The 16,603-nt window shown below is 33.0% G+C and overlaps 1 protein-coding gene across 1 annotated transcript in view; it reads right to left on the bottom strand.

The window, feature by feature from the left end:
* HGF (hepatocyte growth factor) overlaps positions 1 to 16,603 on the bottom strand; it is a 71,170-nt gene that overhangs the window by 7,653 nt on the left and 46,914 nt on the right. Inside the window, exons 10-12 of the mRNA XM_054564460.1 lie at positions 10,197 to 10,299; positions 7,025 to 7,158; positions 997 to 1,035 (exon numbers count right to left, since the gene is read on the bottom strand). Coding sequence (XP_054420435.1) covers positions 997 to 1,035; positions 7,025 to 7,158; positions 10,197 to 10,299 — 276 coding nt within the window. The remainder of the gene's footprint in view (positions 1 to 996; positions 1,036 to 7,024; positions 7,159 to 10,196; positions 10,300 to 16,603) is intronic.

Genomic DNA, 16,603 nt, shown 5'->3' with positions numbered 1-16,603 from the left:
TGTTTGTTATCCTCATCTTAGTTACAGGAGTAACACGGAAAGCCTCATCAACTCAAGGTCAACAGCATTGTCATGATGGTGACAGTGCCTTTCCTCACCCAGCACTAAGTTCAAGTTCTTCGGGTCCTTCAGCAATTGTATTTCCCTCATGAACCTCAACATAAATGAATCAATGTCATTTATAGTGGTTATTTCTTTTTTTTTTAATTGTTCAAATACATTTGTCTGCATTTTCCCACCACGACTTTCCTCTGCCCCCACCTCCCACCCTCAGTCCTTCCCCACTATAGTGGTTATTTCTAAATATCAATGGAAATCAATAGCCTGAGTGAAACAAAAAAATTAAACAAAAATTATATTGTGTTTATTACTGAAATTGTACAGTGAGAATGCAGAGCCATTTTAAAACAGGTTACCAACATTCTGTTTATTATTATTATTATTCTAATTATTATTGTAATCGTTATATCTGAATGACATAAATCAAAACGTGAGTGGCTGCCTTTAGCTCAAGAAATATGTGAAAATTAAAAACAAGCAGCTCTCAACAGATCTTAAATAAGCATTAACTGAGCCTTTCAGGCTGTGTCACCTTTTGCCTAGTAGAGCAGGCAAAGAGCTTTAAAGATAGGCTGGGATAGAGACACTGCACAAGTTTTTAGCCTTCTGGTTGCATCCATTCTGAGTTTTGCATCTTTATTTAATTTAAAAGGAGAGTAAAGGTTGATACGTACATTTTGCCCACAATTAAAAGTTTGTTTAAAGTTGAATATAATATCTTAAGTTTCCTGATAGAGAATTAAAATTTGATACTTGCTATGCAGTTACCTTAGTAATTCCATTACATATGCACATCAAAAAAAATTAAGTGAAGATAAATAGATTAACTTATTTTTTATGATGGAAGTCAATATAGTGGAAAGATATTTTGCTATGAATAAAATAATGACATCACTTCTGACACAAAGAGACTCAAATATACCAAATATTACTTACGGTCTAAATTGACTATTGTAGGTGTGGTATCACCTTCACCTGTAAAAGTAAGTATATACATATATAAATGATTCATACATACATATTTCTGTTATATAGAACCAATGCTATATATTGAAATTTAAATATCCATGAATTGGGTAAACTACTAAAATTATTTTTTAGCTATATTTTATTGATTATGCTATTACAGCTATCCCAATTTCCTCCCTTTGCCTCCCTCTATCCAGCACCCCCTACTCCCTCAGGCAATCCCCACACCATTGTTCATGTCCATGGGTCATGTATGTAAGTTCTTTGGCTACCCTGTTTGCTATACTGTATTTTACATCCCCGTGACTATTCTGTAACTGCCAATTTGTACTTCTTATTCCCCTCACCTCTTTACCCATTCCCTCATACCCCTCTCCCATCTGGTAACCATCAAAACCCTCTCTGTATTCATGATTCTGTCCCTGTTCTTTTTGTTTGTTTAGTTTGTTTTTTTAGATACAATTGTTGATAGATATGTATTTATTGCCATTTTATTGGTCATAGTTTTCATTTTCTTTTTCTTAAATAAGTCCCTTTAACATTTCATATAATGATGGTTTGGTGGTGATGAACTCCTTTAATTTTTTTATCTTGTCTATGAAGATGTTTACCTGCCCTTTAATTCTAAATGATAGCTTTGCTGGGTAGGACATCTTGGCTGTAGGTCCCTGCTTTTCCTGACTTTGAATATGCCTTGTCAATTCCTTCTAACCTGAAAAGTTTCTTTTGACAAATCAGCTGACTGTCTTATGGGAACTCCTCTGTAGGTAACTAACTGTTTTTCTCTTGCTGGTTTTAAGGTTCTCTCTTTAACTTTTGACATTTTAATTATGATGCATCTTGGTGTGAACCTGTTTATGTCCATCTTGTTTGGGACCCTCTGTGCTTCCTGGACTTGCATGTCTATTTCTTTCACCAAATTAGAGAAGGTATTTTTTTCATTATTTTTTCAAATAAATTTCTTAATTTATTGCTCTTTCTCTTCTCCCTCTGGCACCCTTATGAATATGAATGTTGGTACACTTGGCATTGTCCGAAAAATAACTTTACTAAAATTCTTGACATTGTATTCAAAGATAAAATGCAGTTGCTCTCTTTTGAGTAATTATATGTCATTTTACTAGACAATATTGAAGGTATGTGCCTACTGGTATTGTGTGATGTGAGGAAAGCCTATCTTATAATGGTGGAGGCTCTCTACCAGCATCAAGAAGCTGCCTCATTCTAAACATTGTACAAAAGGAAACTCTCATTGAATAGCACTAATGCTTATCATTGCTTGCTTGGACCATTCAAATGGCTAAACTATGTTTTTACTATAATTTGGCCTATTTATATTTATTCTGAAAATTACTTTTTTAAAAATATGGTTAAGGATAACTGAAACTTCACATACTTCAAAAAATTTTAAGAATTCTAGAAGATAGGCCTGGCTGCTGTGACTCAGTGTATTGAGCAATGGCCTGTGAACGAAAGGGTCTCTGGTTCAATTCCCAGTCAGGGCACATGCCTGGGTTGAGGACCAGGTCCCCAGTTGGGAGCACATGAGAGGCAACCACACATTAAAGTTTCTCTCCTACTCTTATTCCCTCCCTTCCCCATTCTTCAGAAAGAAATACATAAAACCTTTATGTACTTTAAAAAATTTTTAAATTAAAAATAATTCTAGATGAGAGAAAACAATATCATCGATGGACAAAAAGGGATAACAGAATATAATTTGGCTTTTTTAGAATATTTCAAAGACTCATTTTTCCAGATGGTAATAAAAAATATGGAAGGAAGAGAACATAAGAAACTGCAAATTAATTCTAACTAAAACCTCATACCTTAGTCCTTTTTCATAACCTCCCTACTGGGTCTTAATTGCTACAAAGAAAAAGACTTGGAAGATGCCAGGACTTGAGAATACTTATGCAGTAATGAATGAGGCACAAGACATTTAATGTCTGTGGAGTTTAATGTTTGACTGTTCAGAATTGATGGCATTGAGTTTAGTCAGGCACTGTTTGGACCCAGCTGGTTGTTAATCTCTGGATATCCCTAAGCTCAAATAAACTGTCAACAAAAGAATAATGGCATATGGATTTCTTTGTAATAAATGTAAACTTGATTGTTATTTATCAAGAATCTCCAGAGAATTAATACATGCTGAAGAGTTTTTACTTAAGTTCACTTACCAGATCTAGGTATTTTAAATGAATAAGGATAAAGGCAAACATAAATTTCATCATTTCTCTTTCCCTTTAGTTATCTTCAGGGAGGGTTTTGTCTTAGAGTTGGCTGAGGTCAAGGTTTTAGCTTGTAATACAAATAAGGATTGAGGCTGACTGTGGGTCATTAAAATATCAAGGATATTGGTTTTTCCACTCAAGTTAATTACTTAAAAATTATAAAATAAAAAACTAGATATTTATTTCTTATGTTGCCTTATTCAGAAAGACTAAAATTACATATCAAATTTTCTATTTCTAAGCATTAAGGTAATAGGTCAATATAGTATTTAGTTCATTATTGGACCTTACTAAAATATTTAAATTTTCAAAATTTGTAGAAATAGTAAGTTATGGACTTTAATGATTAATCATAGGTAATTGTTAATATTTTATTATTGATACTAATATTCTCAATTAATAATTGAGAATATATACACATATCGTTTCCTCTATACCAATATTTCTCACACTTTAGAATAAGCTGAAATACCACTTAAGATCAGGCTTCTGGAGATTCTGGGTTGAAAGCTAGATTATGAATTTTTTAAAAAGCATTCCAGGTTCTTCTGTTGCACATTTTAAGCAAAACCTTGAGAAACTGCTCCCTAGGTCTCTTCCATTTTACCACCAAGTACTATTCTCAATTTCCCTCTTTTACTTCTTCCCCACTATCTCTACCACAGTATACAAATCTAAAAAAAAAATGCAATAAAAATCTGACTGTATTGATTCAACTTATATTTGAAGAACAGAAACATGAATGATAAAAGTTGTATCTATGGAAGAGTAGGAAATGTGTGCATGTGTGCGTTTGTATGGCCTCCGGATCAAATATAAACTGTTACCCAAAACAAATCTTTTAATAATTCTTAAATTTTTGACTCAGGTTCAAAACTTTATGAACATCACATATTTCTCTATGCAGACATCTATGTCCATATCCTCATATTTTAATATTAACATGTATTTATTACATGATTATATTTGCAATTTTTTTACAGAAATGTCTTTTCCACACTGAAAACTATTTAAAGATAAGGAACATTGTTTATATTGTTGTGTACTTAGCATGTTATATAGAGTTTTGCACACAACAGTAGCTCAATTTTAAATTGTTAATAAATGAATAAATAAACAAAAAAATTAGGGTGGAAATAACAACCAAAGCACTTGTAGTGGTAGAGCTGGAATTCTTATCCAAGACATCAGAGTTGATGCTCTTAACCACTACACTCTCAGTTGGTGAAAACTAAGATTTTTTAAAGCCATATTGAATGCATATGTGTATAGACAAATGTATTAACATTTTTATAGTTTTATTTTTGCATATTTGATATTCTTAAAATATATAAATATTATTTTGTAAATATTTTTAAAGTAATAAAAACCTCTACCTGTTTTGTAATATTACAAATATATACTGTGAAAATGATTTATATAATCTCTGTAGTTAAATAAACAAGACCTCATACGTTCTAAAGATACATTTTATTAGCCTTTCACCAGTGGTAAAATATAAATAAATCCTAGCTATAAATATTAGTTAGAATAATGACAGTGTAAAAATATTTTTAAAAAATTAATGTGCAGAAGACATTGAAATAAAAATGAGATATCTGCAATAGCATTTAATCAAATACTAGCAACACTTGAATCTTTCAATAGCATATTACAACTTTTAGTTTAAAACTGTGAGCTGAAAACATGTTTTAAAATCTTTAAGTTATTAGAGTCCTATGTCAATTAGATTTATAATACAAAGCACAGTTCCCGGAGTTTCTACAAGGGCATTCTATGTCCTAAAAATTAAGTTAATGTGATGTTTACAAACCTGGAATCCTGTATGGAAAGCATCCATACCTGTTTTAAAAGCCAGATCATTGACCATTTTTTTCTTCTTCCTAGATCATTGGATATTCTACTAGCCTTTATTATTCTTAATCACAGAAACTTATCAAAAAGTTTCGTGAGGTAAAACTAACATTTAGAAAATATAATTCCTTAACCATTTTTAAAACATCATGTACCAGAGAAGAAGGTTTGTTTGCTTGGTTGTTTTAGTGTTAAAACTTGGGAAGACATCTGTAGAAGAACATTTTCAGAACTATGCAAACTCTGATATGGGAAAAATAGAACACTAGGGAAGCACTAATTAATTTGAAAGGCAATGATTATAGCTGAAGAAATAAAATGTAACAATATAAATAGTATTTCTTTGCAAAAATATAAGATTTTTTATTATTATTATGAAGAATTTATTAAAAATAAATTGGGAAGTTCCAAGTCTTAATTACAGATATACTTGATTAACATTATATTTAAGGTTAGACATTTTATGCTAACATTTCATGAAACCTGACAAATGTCCTTAAGGTGAAAAATTATCTTTTTAGTTGGACATTAAGGAAAATATAAACTTGTGTTTATATTTCATGTTTTAAAGCAAATATCATTTTTTCAATCTAATGTCTTTAAAGCAGGTGCTTTTGCTGTTATTTTCAAGGTCCTCGTCACTGGCTTGCCTCACAAGAAATACATTCTTAAAACAGACTCTTACTAAACTTATAAAATCATATGGTTTTTAAACAAGAAGACAGTTTAACAGTATTTAAAGATGTTTGCTATAACATAGAACTCTGTGATAGGTAGTGTAGTACAGTAGCCTCTTGCTACTATACAGTTCTATAATAAGGTTTTTTCACTCAATAACCAGTTGAAGACATATTTCTATCTCAAAATATCTTACTCTACATCCGTATTTCTCAATGGGGGTATCCCACCTCCCTCCAAGGAAACAATGGGCAATGTCTGGGAACAGTTTTGATTGTCATGACTGCAGGGATTGGCAGTGTTATTGGTATCTAGTGGATTGAGGCTGGGGACACCACTAAACATCTTGTAATGAGCAAGTGAGCTTGTGTAAACAGCCTCCCACAAGATTTATCCAGCACAAAGTGTTGTTAATATTGAGGTTGAAAACCCAGGCCCTCTTGAATATTGGGCATTAATAATTATTTTCTTATTTGCCAACCTGATAGGTAGAAATTATTTTTTATGCTGTCATCATTTCATTTTTCTTATGATTAAGTTTTAATGACTTTTCATTTGTTTATTAATTGTATTTATTCTTGAAGATTCATTTTCTTTATTTTTCTGCCAACTTATCTCATCTTTTTCATTGATATATAGAGGATCTTTCATATGGAGTACATCAGACATATATTTTTTACATACATTCTTTATATACTAATGCTCTGAACACAATTGTCCTTGGCTCAGAGAAGTGGATAGAATGCTCCTGGCTCCTTAGTTTTGGGCTAAAGAACTGGGAAGAAGAAAGAAGCACCATTATCTCTGGTCTGTTCATCAGATGGGTAGTGGGCTGGAGCCTTTGCAAAGAGCTCTGCTACATTCAGAGGCTGAACAGGAAGCATTGGTGATGGGGACGCGGAGGCCTTTTTAGGGCAGTTCTATTAAAACCATAGCGAATTATTACTTCTGAATTATAAATGAGAATCTTCTGAGAAAGGAAAATCTTCTTTAAAAGGTCAGCAGAATGACTCCTTGTCTAGATGAAAAATGAATACAGTTGTGTGAGTGTGTGCATGGATGTGTAATCATGACTGTAAGTGTGTGTGTTGCTGTCTGGAGCACGTCCTCATTTGGGGATCAGATGTAGTCGTCCTATATTATTCTCACCTCTCATCAAGGTACCAGTTTGGAGAAGATGCAGTGTACTTAAAATATTTCACCTGACAAAGATCGTTAAGTGTACTCACAACGAGAAATAGGACAATAATCCCAAGGAATGAGAGGGTTGCCCGTGTAGCACCAGGGACCATGGGCATCATCATCAGGATTCCGGCAGTAGTTCTTATTCAGCTTGCTAGCGTCTGGTTCCCAGAAGATATGCCTGCATAAACAAACTCTGCACATCACAAGATGCTCATCTCATTTTGTCCAAGAAAAACAAAATGTCACCAAGAATATATAATCCTAGTATGAAGTTTTCGTTACAGCTACAGCACAAGCTTTGACTGGTATGAATTTGGTTATTTTGTTTGAGATTTGTTTTGTTGTTGTTCTTACAGTTTGGAGGCATGTTCTCTAACTCAGGAATAAGGAATAGGGCTGCATCATTAGCATAGATAAAAAGATGAAAGTTTTTGTGACTCTTATTTAATAATTGCAACGGCAAGGTAACAGCACACCTGTGCGTAGAAAGGGAGAAACTGCCAGAAAATGAGCAGATGACAAAGAAGATCAAGGAACAAATGAAGCATCACTAACAAAGTCACTACACCAAAGTACAAAAGAAACATTGAAAAATTAATAATAATGTGCTAATGAAATAGTTAAATTCTAAAACATCACTGGTCATAGAGTTATAAAACATGGCTTTTTGACAGATAACTGAGTAACACTTTGGCCTTTCATATTTTACATCTTTACTACATTTATTACAAAGGAAAAGCAAAAATACTGTATATTATTTTATAAGATCACACCTGCTCACATAACATCAATTTGTATTTACTTGAATAACAATAATTAAGTAAAATTCCACATGGCCACCATAACCAAGTCATAAAAACTATACATCAAACTGGATTTGTCTTGGATTATTAATCATTACCATGTTTGAATGTAATTCATATGTTATTTAAAAAATCGAGAAGAGCTGGTACATGGAAACTTACATCATCTTTTGAAACTCAGGTTTATTTTCTGGAGCAAAAACAACAGCAAGCACATATAATACTTACTATGTATCCAATTCTGTAATTTATATATATAACCTAAATGATACCACACAACTTAATTATACATCAATTTTTTACAAATTATTTCCAAATGATTTTTAACTGTTACCAAAAGTAAACCTAAACACAATGAATGAATAGTTATAACCACTGTGAATGAATACCTAAATGAATATGTTACATATTTCCAGTGGTATGTTGCTAAATGTTTAAAAACTGGCACTCTGAGCTGTACCTGAGGGGCATCTTTATATGCTGTCCCTGCTTTCTGTGGTGTAAATACTTCCACCGCAATAATGTCAACCTCCTGATGAGACATCACTGAATGCAGAGCTGGTCCAGTTGGCTGTCGCCAGTCTGTCCATAAGAACCAGATCTACCACATTGTATTTCTAAAAATGATTTTAAAAATAGCAATGCTGAAATCAGCATTTAATTTTAAACATCTAATTCTTGCTTAAATTCTTTAATGAATCCTTTGAATGCTTAGGATAAAATCCAAATTTCTTAACACTATTTACGGGACTTTTTATGCCCTTGCTGGAGAATTCTTTGTCCGTGGACAGTGGCCGAATTACACTGTTTCAACCCTGCCAAAGTTATTTCTGATTTTCAAACACTTAAATCTTTAGTCTCTTGCACTGGCTATTCATCTGTCTGATGTGCTCTTCCTCTTATATTTCCTTTTACCAATTCCTATTTATCACATATGTCCCAGCTGGTGTCCCTTCCTCCAGGAAGTCTTCCTGACCATCAGAGGTTTAGATGTCTCTTTTTTCCATTCCCACAGCATACAATATGCTATTTTCATGATTTTTATAATGTGGTATTGGCATTTGCTGTTTTTTGGCATTACCTACTAGAATACGAGTTCTATGAGGACAGAATTCTGCTTATTCTTGTAGTCCTACAGCTACCGTGTCCCATAGAGTAGCTACTGGCTACATGTGGCTACTGAGAAATTGATATGTAACTAGTCTAAGTTGAATAGTGCTATAATTGTACATATACACCAGATTTTGAAACTTTAACATAAGAATGTAAAAGATCTCATTAATAATTTTATATTGAATACATATTAAAATGAAAAAACTCTAAATATAAATACATTAATAAAAACAAACTTGCCTGTTTATTTTTACTTCATTAAATGTAGCTATTGGAAAATGTAAAAGTGCAGGAGTAGCTTACATATGTGAATTGTATATTTACATTAGAGAGCACTACTTTAAAATTATCACTATTTGTGGAGTAAATTAATTGAAATAACATCATCCACTAGTGAGTACATTTTGGAAGAGAATAAAGGCTGTAAATTTAAAGTGGGATTGAGGCAAAATGACTCAGTTTCTCTAAGTCCTTAAATTCTTTTTCCTACATATAGACATATCTCTCAAATAGGATTATAATGGTCAAATGCAATAACAACTCATATAAAACAACTAGGTACTTGATCAAATGACACTAAACTTTTATCTTTACTAGTACATATATTTGGGATATTTATTAAAAATTGATTTTATGTCACAACTATGTCTTATACTTATTTTGTAATTTTAAACACAATAGCACTATTGCTAAGGTTAAGAACTTATTTTTCTGTGAATATGTCCAATGACAAAATATCTACTTCTGTAAAATATATAGATTTTTTTCCAATTACATATATTTTCCTTGACTTATAGAAAAATTTTATGTCAAAATAAGATTATACAAGGAAGCCTGTCTTTCTAAGTTTTGATTATTTAGTTGAATATTAAGGTGTGTATTTACATGAAAATGATAATGTATTGCATTTTATGAATAAGAACAATAATTAATTAATTATGAGAACATCATAACAAAATGCACTCCCTGAAACATGAGATTTGACACTTAATTATACACTGTCTTATCAAGTTATATAACTATTTTCTCAATCCTCCTTAAAAATAGGGCCAAAATGCATGCTCACTTTTTCTAGTGTTCCCCATGGCACCTATCACAGGGCAGAACATATAGCAAATGCTCAATGAATATACGCTGGCTTAAATTTTTTATTTAAAAGTTTGTTACAAGAATATCAATCTAATGTTTTTGTTAGCTTACGATCATATGTAAGTAATGAAAAGCAATAGCAATGCACATACCTGAGTATAACTATTTCCTATTATTATTACATACTGTATATTGAAAGAAATTTACATACCGATGTAAGTCTTCCATGTTCTTGTCCCACATTGAACATGTTAGTCCAGATCGTGTTTTAGATAAATTGCCCATATAATTTTTGCCATTCCCACGATAACAATCTAAACATAAATATTAAAAAAAACTAGTAAAACTAGGGTGTATAGAACAAAAACATATTTTACAAAAATATAAATTCAAAAAATCAACATAAAATTAAATCACTCTAAAATCTGTACAAATTATTTTATTTTCAGCCAAATTTCTTTTTCATTAAAATGAGATTTTTATGTCATAAATTATACATTTTAAAAAAATCAAATAAATTAAATGAGTGGCTTATAAGGACACTTAAAGTGAGAATTTTTAGAATGACATTTATATTTCCCAACATTTTCTTCTGAAAAATTTTACTGTGCCCCAAAAAATGACATAATGAATACTCATATACCCATCACATTTGTGGTGTTTCGATTTTATCTTTTATGAAATTGGCATGAATCACCCAAGCCAGCTGTTTTGCAAATGCTCTTTAATTTCATTTCATCTTTTTATTTTTTAATGAATAAAATCAAGTTAAAGTCAGGAATATTGCATAAGTAGTATTTTGTCCTTTTCAGAGCTTTATATATGTCACATGATGTCAGTTCTTCATTATTGATGGTGAGTTTGGTTACTTGGTTAAGTGGTGTAATGGAAAAACAGCTCTTTATGTAACAACAAAAAACCTTGTGGGGGCCTTGAGACCTTGAGTAAAGGTCTCCTGCCACACAAGAGTTACAAAATGGCTTAGTCATACATTGTTTAATTTTGCCTGCATCATTACTGTGCTGGTATTAAATTGGTTATTTTTTCATTTCCTACACTTCTTTATATATTAGTTGTCATTCTTGTAAAAGAGTTTTTCCTTCTCCCTTACTCCTTCCATTTAGGTGTTACTGCTACTGGTAGACAAACCCATACTCTCCGCCCGCTCCTTCTCAGGGGGCTGAGAAGCCCGGCGCTGCGCAGACTGTGCTGAGCTGCAGGGAGGAGGGGGTGCACCTCTGTGGGTGGGGAGAGGAGCCTAAAGGCTCGGCTGATCGCAGCATCTCGCCTGAGACTGTCCAGCCCAGAGGCAGTGGGAACCCTGGTGGACTCCACCAGCCACAGGGTGGCACCTCCCCCAGTGGGAGCAGTGGTTGGGCCCAGCTGCAACAGTGTTAGCTTGGAGCCACTGCAGCCCAGGGCAGGGTAGCCAGGCAGCCCCCAGTCTGGTGGGTCAGGGGGAGTTTCTTACATTGAGCCTGATGAAACCTGGAAATATGAAGGGACAGGGCCCAAGTGCCCACAGAAACCTGGAAAGATGAATGGATGGGGACCCAGCAGGCTAAGGGCTATAGAGGGATTAATGTTTAGGGCCTCCTCTCCACCACTATGCCAAATGCTGGAAAGATAATTAGATAAAGGGACAAGCCTTTGCCCCTGCCCTTCTGGTGCCAGATTGGGGGCAGGACTAGGAGAAGGCAGGCACATGTACCCTAGAAGTCAGAATGGTGGCGGGGAGGTTCAGGACCAAAGAGGCCTGTCAGTCTTGCCTGGGGAAAGAAGGGATGGTTGGGAGGCAGAGTCACCCAAAATAAGTATCTGGCCTGTGCCACACCCAAAATGGATATAGCCTCAGGGGAACAAAGAAACTAACTCTCTCTCCCTCTCACTTGTTGATAACTGCTTGGGACAGTGCAGTGGCCTGTCCTCTCCATGGGCCAGTGACCTAGCAATTACACGGCCATGGTCACACTGGCTCAACACACAGTCTCTAGGAGGGAGCCTGAAGCTGGACAGCAGCTGAGAACAAGCTAAGCTACCTGGATGATCGCTTAGCTGCTGCCTTGGGCTCCAAAGGATTGTACTTTGAAATGGAACAGAAACTTTGAGCACTGCCTTTTGTCCTGGTCTTCACGAGGATGGCCGGGTTCTGAGCTAAACCTCAAGACAGGGAGTCCTCCATTCTCCAAAATGGTTCAGCATCCAAATACACCTTTTTCCTACTGCATCAGCACCCACCTCACAAGGTTGTCTTTTATGGCAACGGGCAGTTGAAACCTTGTTCGTTTGTTTGTTTGTCTGTCTGGGGGGATATGTAATCTATTCCTATTGTTCATTTTGATGCACAAATTGTCCAAAATTAGCTAATGGAAGCCACTTTAAACTGGATCCTATATCTTTCATCATATCTCATGTGTTTTTATTAATTGTTATTAAATTTATTGGGGTGCATTGGTTAATATAGGTTTCAAGTATATACTTCTATGATACAAGACCTTTGTATTGCACTGTGTGTCTACCACCCAAGTCAAACCACATGTTTTTATTTTTTATTCTTTTTTTCAGTTGAGCAGTTTGTGTTCTATTAAACATTAGTATATGTTCATATTCTTACTTTCAAAAATCATAAAAAAGAATTCAAGTTCTTCCAAAAGAACCATTATTCCGTTTTTTGAAATAATATCACATATTTTTAAAATTCCTATCTTGAAACAGTAAGTTTTGCATGAATAAGAACTGTGGATTTTACTATTAAACTTTGTAAACCATAGTATATTATCATTGGTTTTAATTCTGCTCTGTGATTATAAATAATAGGTAAAAATCCTAATAAAATGTATAAATAAATAATTTGATCAAGAATCAGTTAACATAGTGAAAATGTATGCATGTATCTATATATAACATACATATACATATATACTATGAATATATAAATTATTTGTATATATTCTACATATGTATTATTATGTCTAGTTTTAGTAATAGCAAAGCCCTTTATTTATGAATAAAAGAATACCAAATATATACTTTAGTATCTTGCTTTTTTAAGAAACTTAACACAACACCTGAAATTTACTCCATATTAGCTCATGCAGAGTTTTATCATATTTTTTGCCATCTTACAATATTTTATTGTGTTTGTTACCTATTCTTCCAGGAAAGTTTTATAATCACTCTCTTTGGTATTTTTAAAAGAATATCTGTTGATATATTTATTAATATCAAATGTATAAATTAGCATAGGCATAATTTATATATTTATGATATTGGGCTCTTTTACTAAGGACAAGGGATGTTTTTCTATATGGTAAAGATACTTTGGTGGCTTTCAGGAGTGATTTAATTTTTTTTAAATATTTTATTTATTTATTTTTAGAGAGGGGAAGGGAGGGAGAAAGAGAGAAACATCAATGTGTGGTTGCTTCTCGGAGGCCCCCCACTGGGGACCTGGCCTGCAACCCAGGCATGTGCTCTGACTGGGAACAGAACTGGAGATCCTTTGGTTTGCAGGCCGTCGCTAAATCCACTGAGCCACAGTAGCCAAGGCTAAAATTTTTATTACATATATGTTGCACATTTCTAAGTATATTCCTAAGTTTCCATCAATTTTCTTGCTAGTATAGGTGCAGTTTTCTATTTAATTAGATCATCAAGCTTATACATAATGTGATTGATATCTGTATATTAATTGTATATCTCGCTACCTTTGTAAATTATTTTTATTATTTAAATTCAGTCTTCCAAGTATATTACCTTTATGTCATTTGCATAAAGAGAGGTCTTTTGCTTTTTATGCAATTGATGTGCCTTATCTAATTGTACAATATCTCTGATATAATGTTAAAGGAAAATACAATACCATATTTACAATGTTAAGTAGTAAAGGAGATAGCAGACATTCTTATTTTATTTTATTTTTTAACCCTATTAAGAGTACCTCTAATGTTTCTCCATTAGTTAAGTGGTGGTTTCTTTAATGGACTGTTTACTCAAATTTTATTTAGGAACTGTATGTTAATATTCACAAATGAGATGATGAAACTATATTTGTGCTATCTTTATCATGTTTAAGTAGCAATACTGTAATTCTATTATAGAAATAATTTGGAAGTTTTACTATATTTTTTAAGCTACAGAGCAATTCACATAAGCACTGAAATGATCTCATCTGTGAATTTACCTAGGCATGGTATATTTTTGCTGAAATAGTTCAGTAATAAATTATCATATTTTTCTATAGGACTAAGTCTATATAAGCTTTTTTCTCTACCAGAAGCAATTCAAGTAATTTGAATTTTCCTAGTAAATTCCCCATTTTATTTTTATTTTCAAAATTTTTTTACATTAGGTTGTATGAAGTAATCTCTTATGTTTTCTAATTTTCCTGTGTCCGTGGTTATCTCCCTTGATAATTTTATTTTATAATTATATAATATATAAAACGATTTACATATTTGAAATCATTATATTTTATAATATAAAAATGTATTATATATATTTGTTTCTTGAGACAATTAGTTGGCGGTGTCTATTTTATTAATTGTATTTTTTCAAAGAACCATCACTTATTCATTAGTTCCCTTTTCCTTTATCTGCCTTCTCTTTCTTTTTTCTTTCTTTCTTTCTTTCTCTTTCCTTCTTTCTTTCTTTCTTTTTTTCCTTCCTTCCTTCCTTCCTTCTTTCTTTCTTTCTTATAATGCTTTTGGTTTACTTTTCATCCAATTCTTTTTTTCAAGGTTTTATTTATTTATCTTTAGAGAGAGGTATAATGGTTGCCTCTCATACACCCCACAACCTACGCATGCACCCTGACTGGAAATCAAACCGGCAACCTTATGGTTCCCAGTCCTGTGCTTAGTCCACTAAGCCATACCAGCCAGGGCTCTCCCTAATTCTTTGAGCTGAAAATTTCACTGACTTGTCTTCATTATTTATGATATTAATGTAAATATTTACAGCTGTGAATTGGTTCTGTTACTGTCTTAAGTGTACCTCATATAATCTAATAAATTATGTTTTATCAACATTTTAAAGAAATTTTGCAACTTCAGTTTTTATTTTTAAAGTTATTTTTTTAAAAAAATTTTATTGTTCAATTACAGTTTTCCCCATTTTTCCCCCATTCCAATTAAAAGAGCATTTACACATATGCTAACTGATTTTTGCAAGATTTGAGAAAAAATTCCTAACTCATCAATCTATATGTATAATTTATATTTTCTATTATATAAGGAGGATATGAGCAACATCCTTTTGTCTGTATGTGTGTGTGTATCAATGTGAATGCACACATGTCATATATATAACAATGCATAAAACTAGCTTGGTAATATCATGGAATAGCATAACAGTGTTAAAATATCACAGCTGTACATCGAACTGGCTAACTGTGTCTCTTAAGTAGGACTTCATTTTTAAGTTGCCCCATGGAGCCTGTACTTTGTTGCAATGTATCAGGTATAATGCATTATTTTTTAAAAGTGCAATATGCTCTTAAAGTATTAATACAAGAGAGAAAGCATGGGGTAGTGGAAAGAGCATCCTAAAGAGAGTTATATTCAATCCCAGCTGTGCTAATTTGAGTACTGAGGCAAGTTCTTTAAATTCCATAAAACTAATTTCTTCCTCTATTACTGTATGCACTTAATAGGTAAATAATAACATCTACCTAACTTCTAAAATCCACAATGTTCATTTTATATTACTTGTTCCTTTAATAAGTAATATATAGGTACTGTATCTAAAAGTATCTCAATACACACCAGAAGCTTATAAAACAATTCTTCTCATTTGCCTCTATTATCACAAATTATCAGTAACAGTTTAAATGAACAAGATAGGAACAAAACATCCAGTTGGTACCAAAATTCCCTTAATCATTGGTTTTATCTACCTTTCCAAATTATCTTTAAAATCTGCCAAAGTACACTGAAATTGACTGAAAAGGGACTCATCCCTTCCTTTCTCTACAACTCTTTTCAGAGTTGTTCATGAAAAATGTCACTGAGAAAGAAGTTAAAAAAATAGATGAGTATGGATAGGAATTACATCTATGAAATGAAGTTTTAAGTTTGGGTTGGATTTTTCAGGATGATTTAGGACTGACCATGACCATCGTTATTAAATATTTGTGAAAAAATATTAGTATTTGAAAATTATAACTCAATTCATTGTATACCAATAAGTGCCCAGAGCCCAACATTATTATTAATCTTTGACAAGGGATTTCTTTTTTAAACCTATCTCAATCTGACTTTTCTCTACTATTGACCCCTGAAACAGTTGTCTTCAACGGCGTCTATGTTTCCAAGGACACGGGTGATTTATCCGAAACCTCGCTGCTACATATCCTCTCCACTGCTAACTCCCAGGTCCCCATCACTCTCATCTTGTGCCTAAATTACTGAACCACTCAGTTGTGGTGATTCCCTTGTTGCGGCTCCTGTCCAAAGTTCTGGCTATTTTCCATAATGCAGCCAGAGTCGTCCAGTTAAAATGTAAAGCAGATAGGTAATTTAATTTCTCTTCTCAGAGCCCAACAGCAGAGCTATTTTTCTTTCAGAACAAAAGTGTAAATCCTTCGGATTCCTACAAGGCCTATGCAATTTTAACCTG

Source organism: Pteronotus mesoamericanus, unplaced genomic scaffold (genome assembly GCF_021234165.1).
Source record: "Pteronotus mesoamericanus isolate MK-2021 breed Mesoamerican mustached bat unplaced genomic scaffold, CSHL_Meso_final scaffold_85, whole genome shotgun sequence".
In the NCBI taxonomy this organism is placed as follows: domain Eukaryota; kingdom Metazoa; phylum Chordata; class Mammalia; order Chiroptera; family Mormoopidae; genus Pteronotus; species Pteronotus mesoamericanus.
The sequence above is the reverse complement of the archived record's forward strand: the minus strand, read 5'-3'. Positions and strand labels throughout refer to the sequence as shown.